This window comes from Entelurus aequoreus, linkage group LG11 (genome assembly GCF_033978785.1).
Source record: "Entelurus aequoreus isolate RoL-2023_Sb linkage group LG11, RoL_Eaeq_v1.1, whole genome shotgun sequence".
In the NCBI taxonomy this organism is placed as follows: Eukaryota; Metazoa; Chordata; class Actinopteri; order Syngnathiformes; family Syngnathidae; genus Entelurus; species Entelurus aequoreus.
Genome location: NC_084741.1, coordinates 68724971 through 68735336, shown reverse-complemented (window position 1 = coordinate 68735336; position 10366 = coordinate 68724971). Strand labels below are relative to the sequence as shown.

Below are 10366 nucleotides of genomic sequence, written 5' to 3'. Positions count from 1 at the left end.
TCAGACCACAGAACACTTTTCCACTTTGCATCAGTCCATCTTAGATGAGCTCGGGCCCAGTGAAGCCGGCGGCGTTTCTGGGTGTTGTTGATAAATGGCTTTCGCTTTGCAGAGTAGAGTTTTAACTTGCACTTACAGATGTAGCGGCAAACTGTAGTTACGGACAGTGGTTTTCTGAAGTGTTCCTGAGCCCACGTGGTGATATCCTTTACACACCGACGTCGCCTTTTGATGCATTACCGCCTGAAGGATCGAAGGTCCGTAACATCATCGCTTACGTGCAGTGATTTCTCCAGATTCTCTGAACCTTTTGATGATATTACGGACTGTAAATCCCAAATTCCTTGCAATAGCTGGTTGAGAAATGTTGTTCTTTAACTGTTACACAATTTGCTCACGCATTTGTTCACAAAGTGGTGACCCTCGCCCCATCCTGGTTTGTGAATGACTGAGCATTTCATGGAAGCTGCTTTAATACCCAATCATGGCACCCACCTGTTCCCAATTAGCCTGTTCACCTGTGGGATGTTCCAAATAAGTGTTTGATGAGCATTCCTCACTCTTTTTTGCCACTGGTGCCAGCTTTTTTGAAACATGTTGCAGGCATCAAATTCCAAATGAGCTAATATTATAGTTTGAACGTTAAGTATCTTGTCTTTGCAGTCTATTCAATTGAATATAAGTTGAAAAAGATTTGCAAATCATTGTATTCTGTTTTTATTTACCATTCACACAACGTGCCAACTTCACTGGTTTTGGGTTTAGTATATCAATTCAAGTTGTTCCTAAAAAAAAAAAAAAGGACATTTTCCCTTACTTTCATCATTTTGCCTCAGTCAAGTGATGTTCATCTATTTGTTGTAATTAAACTTCCTTGTGTGACGGGGGAGTAGCAAGAATAATAACAGCCATGCAGATAAACAAGACAAGCAGACAATAACACAGGCATCAATGTTTTGACTTTTTAACTGGTTTTAATTAACCCTGATTACAACTTAATTACAAGTTTGGGCAAAGGGAGAAATAAAATAAACAACCCGGTTGGGGGAGGGGGTTTACGTCACGGTATTAGCGCTCATCTCTCCATCGGAGTGTTACGCAACAGCTCGGGGGAAACGAGGTGAAAGAAAACATAGGACTTTTTTTTTTTTTTTTTTTTTAAACAAACAACACATCTTTCTTTAAAAAAGATGCAACCTTTTTACCTGCCCCCAGGGGAAAAAAATATACAAGAAATAAAATAATAATAATAAAAAAAGAAAAAAAGGATAATTACACATTTGAGTTATTTTACAACAATAAAAAAAAAAAAAACAGGTGGAATTGATGAGGAGGGAGGATTGATGTACAGTACACAACATAAAAAGTCGTATTAATAATAATAGTAGTAATAATAATAATGCCAAGTAGAGATGGAGGCTTTAGGAGCGATATTAACACCAGAAACATAAACTAAGAAACATTTATTATCTTCTTTGTGCTGTTTTTTTTTTTGGACTAGGTTAGGAAAAAAGTCAGTAATAAGGCAGCGGTTTTACAAACAGAGTGTGTGTGTGTGTGTGTGTGTGTGTGTGTGTGTGTGTGTGTGTGTGTGTGTGTGTGTGATCTGATGAGTACATTGATCAGCTGAGCTACACAGACTGCCTGGAGGGCGTCCATCTATAGATCTGTCTGGACTATGGACAATGTCAATTACGGTGTGACGGTCTATTCCTAATTCTTTCACATGTAAATGGCTTCTGTGGCGCCCCCTGTGGGTTGTGGTTAAAAATGCTTTGGCAGAGCCATGTAATACAAAAAGCCTCAATCAAAAAAACGCTCGCTGTAACTTAGAATTTGGTACAGCCAAGCATGTGCGTGTAATATTTCAGCAGGATTGGTGGAAAAACATCATTGAGTATTTGTGTAATGACGATCAAACTGATGTTTGCTCGCATGTTTCCCTCAGCAGTTTGAACACAACACAAAGATGGCGCCATTGGGGTGTCCTAGTTGTCTTCACGTGACTGTGTGCATAGAATGAGTAGCGTGCACAGGCGCTTCCAGGAGGTTGTGCACTAATGATTAACCCCTTCACACCTCGCTCTCTCCCCTTTAACATTGAGCTGCTGCCAGCAATGTGTCAACTGGTCTTGGGAGCGAAAGACTGGATTACAGTTTCACTAATAATCAAACACGCCTGGATCGTGGGTGACCAGGGGCCACAAAGGTTGGGAAGACCGGAGACGGGATGGCAGCTTTGCTGAAAATCGAAACCTTAATCCGGCCCGAAAAGATGGCGCCTTCTTCAATGTTACAGGGGCAAGTCTTTGCGGGCAAAAACATTTGTAACATTCCATGTCGCCTAAAAACGAGAGGAAATCTGAAGCGTCGCTTCTTTTCCTTCAGACAAAACACGACATTGTTTCAAGTCTCAGGAAACTTCACAGCAGGGAGTTTTCCAAGTGTGGCGCAGAATAAAATACCGTATTTTCCGCACCATAAGCCGCACCTAAAAAACAAAATTTTTCTCAAAAGCTGACAGTGCGGCTAATAACCCGGTGCGCCTTATATATGGATTAATATTAATATTTATTTTCATAAAGTTTAGGTCTCGCAACTACGGTAAACAGCCGCCATCTTTTTTCCCCGTAGAAGAGGAAGCGCTTCTTCTTCTACGGTAAGCAACCGCCCCCATAGAAGAGGAAGCGCTTCTTCTTCTACTGTAAGCAACCGCCAAGGTGAGCACCCGCCCCCGTAGAAGAAGAAGCGCGCGGATATTACGTTTCATTTCATTTGTGTGTTTCTGTAAAGACCACAAAATGTCTCCTACTAAGAGACACGCGTACAAGGTTCCGCTGACTTTTGATATTCCTGTGAACCGCACTGCGGATACAACGGGAACACGTACGGTGAATATTCGCACCACAGGGAATGAGAAGTCGTCCTACTGTGGTTTTAGCTTGCCATGCTAACGGCCAGAAACTTCCACCCACGGTGATATTCAAAAGGAAGACCTTGCCAAAAGAGAACTTTCCAGCCGGCGTCATCATAAAAGCTAACTCGAAGGGATGGATGGATGAAGAAAAGATGAGCGAAGAGACCGGGTGACTTTTTTCACGCAGCGCCGTTCCTGTTGATCTACGACTGCATGCGCGTCCACATCACAGATGGTGTCAAAAAACAAGTGAAGCACACCGAAGAAGAAGAATAATTCGAGGGATTTGTGGATGAGTAATAACTTCAGAAAGTGAGCTTTAAATGTTTATTTTGCTTGTTGTGTGACACTAACGTATGAGCAACGTTGAGTTATTGATGTTGCTATTGCTCTGCACTATTTTGAGTGTTACTATTTTTGTGATTGCACATTTGCACATTACATTTTGGGAGTGAACAGAGTTGTTAGAACGCTGGTTTGTAATATATTATTAAAGTTTGACTGACCTATCTGACTGTTTTGTTGACATTCCCTTTAGCGTAGCGTAGGTGCGGCTAATAACACGGAGCGGCTAATAGGTAAACAAAGTTTTGAAATATGCCATTCATTGAAGGTGCGGCTTACAACACGGGGCGGCTTATGGTGCGGAAAATACGGTACTCTACTACTTCCCGGAAAACGGAATTTCTGCAGATTTTTGTGGTTTTTCTCCACGGTGACTACGTTTCCATGCACTAAATTAGACTGACTTCTCAAATAGTTCCGATTTTTTGGTATTTTTACACCTAAATGTGAAGTCCCAGTTTATGCAAAGATCGGAGACAGGATGGCAACTTTGCTGGAAATCAAAACCTTAACCCGGCCTGAAAAGATGGCGTCTTCTTCAGCGTTTCAGGGGCAAGTCTTTGCGGGCAAAACATTTGTACCGTGCTTCGATGTCTCCTAAAAACGAGAAGGAATCTGACAAAACACGACATTGTTTTAAATCTCAGGACACTTCACAGCAGGGAGTTTTCCAAGTGTGGCGCAGAATAAAATAGTCGACTACTTTCCGGAAAACTGAATTTCTGCAGATTTTTGTGGTTTTCTCCACGGTGACTACGTTTCCATGCACTAAGTTAGTCTGACTTCTCAAATAGTTAGATTTTTTTGTATTTCTACACCTAAATGTGAAGTCCCAGTTTCCGCAAAGATCGGAGACAGGGTGGCAGCTTTGTTGATAATCGAAACCTTAACCCGGCCTGGGCGCAAGTCTTTGCGAGCAAAAACATTTGTAACATTCCATGTCGCCTAAAAACGTGAAGAAATCTGAAGCGTCGCCTCTTTTCCTTCAGACAAAACATGACATGGGTCCCTGCTTGACACTCAGCATCAAGAGTTGGAATTGGGGGTTAAATCACCCAAAAAATGATTCCCGGGGGCGGCCACTGCTACTGCTCACTGCTCCCCTCACCTCCTAGGCGGTGATCAAGGGTGATGGGTCAAATGCAGAGAATAATTTCGCCACACCTAGTGTGTGTGTGTGAGACAATCACGAGTACTTTAACTTAACTTTAACATTGTTCCAAGTCTCAGGAAACTTCACAGCAGGGAGTTTTCAAAGTGTGGCGCAGAATAAAATACACTACTACTTCCCGGAAAACTGAATTTCTGCGTTTTTTTTCCACGGTGACCAGGTTTCCATGCCCTAAATTAGTCTGATTTCTCAAATAGTTTGATTTGGAATATAATATGGAAGTCTCAGTTTCCATACGCCGTATGCCTCCCGTACACTGGGGGGCGCTTATTTCATTTTAGCGTGGATAAACGTATTGCTTGTCCAGTTGACCTAAGACCTCATACCAAAACATGGCATCTAAGTCAACAGCCCAGTTCCTGTTGTACCTGATGTCCACTGTAATATTGGCACAGATGACCAATATTACGTATCTAATTACGGATCTACGCTCTATTTTATGCTGCTGCTGTCACATATACTGTAATATTGTACATTGTCATTGTTATATATTGTACATATGTTATAGACATAATATAATATATCTGTATATATAATATACTGTACACATTATGTATATATTCGTATATATGTTATATTTTATATCGCTATATTTAGTCTATTTATACCTGCATTGTCCTTTCCATCCTTACACTTTCCATCATTGTAACTGAGCTACTGTGTTGAACAATTTCCCTTGTGGATCATTAAAGTTTGTCTAAGTCTACTGGCTATGCTGATGTCAAATAGCAGACAGCATCAGGAACAAGATCAAAGACTGTGCCACAAACAAGACAGCACTTCTAAGAAAGTCTGGCAATTGTTGGCTTGGAAGCGGGTCCGAAGCAAAGACTGGTGGAGAGAAATGTTTTGAAGGAATTTTTGGACGGAGAATGGAAAGAAAACTTTCGTATGTCTCGAAGTTCATTCAGTAAATTCTATGGATTGATGGAAGGAGTTCTAAGTCCGAAGAAAAACACAGTTTGTTCGATACCGCCTTAAATGAGGGTTGCTATTGTTGCCAGTTGTGTGGAATACAGAGTTGTTGCTGATCACTTTAAAGTTTTGTGTACGCCTTCTTCTTTGCCTTTAATATACCTGCTTCTCTTCCAAGATCCCACTCGTATTTGTTTGGGAGTTTGAATGAAGCCGGCATTCTCCATTTCCTGAGCTACCTTCTTAAATAAATCCAAGTTTATTTTGTTCCTTCCATCGATGCACTTTAAAATATTCCATTCTTTTAATTTGTGAAGCCAATAAACAGCCTCCTCTTCATCCCTCATTCCTATGTTTTCATTGAACGGGATCCTGGAGGGTCCACTTGAGAGATCTGGCTTCTAATCGCATAATCCAGGTGTGTTAGTCTTGACTTTTTAAAAACTAAACACAATCAGATTAAGGTGTTTCCAAGGACCCTAGAATGCTTCTTTTGAGCCCAATTATTTGAGAAATCAGATTAAATTTAGTGAGTAGAAACGCAGTCAATGTAGGAACTAAAAATCTGGAATTTAGCCTTTGATGTAAATGAGATTACCTTAGCATCCTTTGATGTAAATGAGATTACCTTAGCAGGTTTAATGTTTATTCTTCTCAAACTGAGGTCTTCTGGGCATCACACTTTGGAAATCCCTGACCTGGATAAGGAGAAAGAGCGAAAGGTGTGTGAAAGAACTAAAGGCAGTGTTTGTGCATGTTTGTGTGTCATTTGCTGGTCGGCTTGATTGAACACTACTGTGTGTTATGATTGTTAAACAAGCTTAGGCTGGTGAACGCGGGTTCTCTGCTGCTTCAACAACACACGAGAGCAAAAGCAAGGTTCAAATGTTCTCAGTGGTCCGCAAAAGAGAGACAGCAGGGAGAAAGCAGCGAGGACAGGACGAAGAGTCTGTAACCACAAGTCCATTTCACAGCTGACTTTTCTGTTTGTTTATGTACACCAGTCCAATAACCGTACAGCGACGGGCTTCCCTGAGCAGAGAGCGGGCCGGGGTCTTAAGAGATGTCGGCGCCCAACAGCCCCATCCTCCAGTCTTGAAGACCCACTTTCCTTTCCATCCCTTGATACAAGTCCTGCATCCGGGGGCTGAGGGGTTGTAAATACAGGCACTTGTCAAAGTCCTCTATTTACATATGGTAGCACGGCAGGTTAAGGGAGGCGGTGGGTATAGGTTAAAGGGAAAACGGGTCCCCTGAGGAAAACTGACAGATACGGGGGTGGGTTTCAAAGACGGGAGCTGCACTTTGGAGCTTCACTGGCCAGGTGGGAGGTAAAGATCCTTGAAAGAGTTATCTGTCTGATTGCAGCCCAGTTCATGCCGCTTTCCACCAAGCAGTACTGTTCAATTCTACTTGGTTTGGTACGCAGGAGTCTGTCTTTTTACTTTGTTGAAAGTGGTAAAAGATTTTCTGCAATTGAACACTTTTGGGCAACCTTACTTTAGGGTATGGTTCCTAAAGAGTGGACAGTCTGTTTATCGGTTGACAGAATTGGTTGTGACATAAGGAATGGACGTAACTGACCTGGTTACCAACACACACAAAGAAGCCAGATAAAGGATTTCAAAACATACCCTGGTGATCTGAACTGAACCGTACTGCTCAGTGAAAACATGGCTTTACAGTTCCTGGGACAGTTGAATCTTAGTCTCCTTCCTCCCAAATGATGCGTCCCAAAAGAATTCCCGATCCAGAGAACCTGCTGGGGATCTGGTAGAGTCATAGTAAGGCGGTCTTTGAGGTGTGCGAAGGTGTTAAAATCAGGGAACTTTGCACGTGAGAGGAACCATTTACAAGCTCTTGAAAATCCTCACTTGTTCCATCCAATCAGCTGTCTTTGTTCTCCAGAGACAGCTGAGCGGTAGCACGATGTAGGTCAGCACTCACCTTCCTAAGTGAAGCCAAAGGTGTGGCTAAAGAGCTTTCGTATGTCATCGGAGGAGGGCTGTTCCTTTCCCCACCGCCGGCCCCCTCCTCCTGCGTCTCCATGCGCCCGTTAGTTTGACTTTCCCTCTGCTCCTGTGGCCGAACTTTCTTGTCGTCCGACTCCTCCTGCGAGGCCTCCATGCGCTGGTCTTCGCTCCAGCGCCTCTTGAAGCGCAGCTTGAGGGGTATGCACTTGGTCTGGGGAGCCGCCATCTGGGGCAGGGGAGGGCTCCCGTCTGCTGGCTCACTGGGCTCCGTCTTAAGGGTGGGTGGACCGCGGTGAGCGTTGGAGTATCCGTGGTGCGAGGTGAAGAAAGGCATGAGGCCGGGTGGAGGCGGAGCGGGTGCTTTGAAAACATCTTCATCCACGTCCTCATCTGGATGGGACGGGTGCGGGTGGGCAGCTGAGCCGTTAGAAAGGTGGGGGTAGTGGTGGTGGTTTGCGACCCTGGAAAGGCGAGGGGCGAAGAGCTCAAAGTCTTCATCTCGTTCATCTGGGTCTTCATCACTGATGTCAGTCACCTCCACTTCTTCCTCTGACTCGATGTCTGAAATGGGCTCCACCTGGACAATCATATCACATTTAAGTAACAGATACAAAAATCCTAAAATGCCCATCACAGCGTGTACCACTCACCTTTATCTTGGGAAGGCCCGCACTGTTGAGGGACTGTGTTGAAGAGGAGGCAGAGATGAGCCCCGAGCCGCTCGCCGAACTCAGGTCACTGCCAAATGACAGCGAAGAGCCGAGGCCAGAGGTGGACGACATGGACCCGGATCCCGAGCCTGAGGAGAGCGAGCTCTGTCTGACTTTATTCAGACTCTGTCCGTCCCGCTGCTTCCGGCCCAGCGGCGGTGGCTGCAGCTTGAACTTGAAGGGCGACATGTGTGGGGGCTCCTCACCCAAGTGGAGTGCGTGGTGTATCGGGTGAGAATGGGGGTGAGGATGGGCAGAATGAGGAGGATGCGGGTGGTGGTGGGCGGAGTGGGACAGAGGGTTGTGGTGGTGTCGCCCGCCTCCCCTCTCTCCCACCGCTGCTCTCTCCGCCGCTGCTTGGTCGCTGTTCAGACCTACCTTGTCGGCGGCGGGTCTGTGAGGTTGAGGGATGACGATGTTAGGGTACTGCAAGAATGCCCGGGGGCTGAGCCCGTAGTTGTACACCGACTGGGTGTGGGCCTGCAGGTAGCGCTTCATGTCCTCTGGGTTGAAGGAAAAGTGGGAGCCCAGCATGGGGGACAGAGTGGGAGAGGGAGTGTAGAGATGAGATGTGGGGGTCATGCTTAGTGCAGGGGATAGAGGGGGGGCCAGGAGCCCTGCTCCCCCTGGCCCAGGCAGCGGGGACACAGGGAAGGGGGACAAGGAGTCAGGGTGGATACGGTGCCCGCCGGGACCACGGGTTCCCGGGTGACCACCAGGGTTGCCCGCTCCTCCGTAGATACGGAACAGAGATTCATGAGTCAAGCGGGGATGGATGATACTCCTGTAGCCCCCTCCTCCTCCACCAGGCCCTCCTCCGCCCAATACCCTTTCCCCCCTCTCCTCCCCCCCACCTGCATTACCATCATCTATCTCAGAATTGACAGAAGTGCCGTCGCTGCAGTCGCTCACAGAGCCACGCGCCACCCGGCGGGTCACCGAGCTGTACAGGCCGCCCGGGCTGCGCAGGTCCTCGTTCGGGGAGAGAACGTCCGAGGGCGTTGATGGCGGGAAACGGAAGTGGGTCCCTGCACCGGTTGGGACAGGCGGTGCGCTCTGAGGGACACCGTTTCCTGGAGCAATTGAGAGAGGGAGAGAATAAAAACAACAAAAGATTTCTCGTCTAATCCGACATAATCACGGCATCATATTGTAGGATTAGGAGGCACATAAACAACAACGCTACACTTACCAGTGGAGCCCATGTCGATGAAGGGGTAGTTGACCAACACCAGTTTATTGAAGTTGAACTTGTAGGTGAACCTCTTGCCTTTGGTCTTGTGGAGGATCCTCTTGTTGTAGTAGTATCTGAGGAGGAACACCGTGACGATTAAGGGTGGAAATTACAGTAACGATGCCATGTAGCATTTTGACAATAGGGCAAAATGTGACAGTTACTTGCTTACAAATAGGGCCGCAACGAATAATCGATTAATTAAATTAATCAATTAGAAAAAAAGTTTCAATTTTTTATTCCATTGCTTTGATTAATCATTTAATGAATGCAATTCATAGAAATTGATACAATCCAGACCGCATGGAGTGCCTGGAACTTAGAATATACAGACATAGTTTCTGCAAGGTCTCTGCAGCGGCACCATGCATGAGAGCCGTGGTGTGTGGGTGTGGAGAGTTTATATTTTTATTAATACACACATGTTAAATGCCAAATTTAATTAATGATGAAACCCATTCTTTAAAAAAAAAAGAATGACGTTCATGTCAAGCAGAAGAATATTTGTTTATTTCAACCTAAAATACGCATTGAGAAGGGACAAGCGGTAGAAAATGGATGGATGGATGGACTATACAGTGTGTTTTATCCGATTACTTGATTAATTGAACAAATTAATCGATAGCTTACTTTATTACTAAAATAAGAGATAGCTGCAGCCCTACTTACAAACAATTAAAGTATCAGTATAATGGGAAAACAAGATGACTTCATTGTAGGGCTGTCAAAGTTAACATGATCGTAACGCATTAACTATAAGTTTCTTTAACAGCACTCATTTGTTTAACACGTATGGACTCCTTTTTAACCCCTGGGCCATTCCGTAGCGTGGGGAATGTAATGGCGTTCAATTACTGTTGAGCCACAAGCCCGAAAATAGCGAGCAGAAATGCACAAAGAAAAGGTTACATTATGGAAACCCCATGTCAAAAGTCTTCGCAAGTCGTTCTACTAACAAGAAAAAAATATTTTGTCTTCTATCTGTGTTGCCCTGTGTGGCAACTTGTCCAGTGTGTACCTCGCCTTCTGCCCATGTGCAGCTGAGATAGGCACCAGCACCCCCTGCTACCCAATAAGTGACAAGCGGTAGAAAATGGATGT

The 10366-nt window shown here is 45.0% G+C and overlaps 1 protein-coding gene across 2 annotated transcripts in view; it reads right to left on the bottom strand.

The window, feature by feature from the left end:
* Positions 1-372: 372 nt before the first annotated feature.
* Positions 373-10366, bottom strand: part of erfl3 (Ets2 repressor factor like 3) — a 163363-nt gene continuing 153369 nt past the window's right edge. For both annotated transcript variants that reach the window (XM_062063895.1, XM_062063894.1), the window contains exons 3-5: positions 9224-9339; positions 7972-9104; positions 373-7898 (exon numbers count right to left, since the gene is read on the bottom strand). In XM_062063895.1, the coding sequence (XP_061919879.1) occupies positions 7236-7898; positions 7972-9104; positions 9224-9339 (1912 nt within the window). In that variant the 3' untranslated portion in view covers positions 373-7235. The remainder of the gene's footprint in view (positions 7899-7971; positions 9105-9223; positions 9340-10366) is intronic.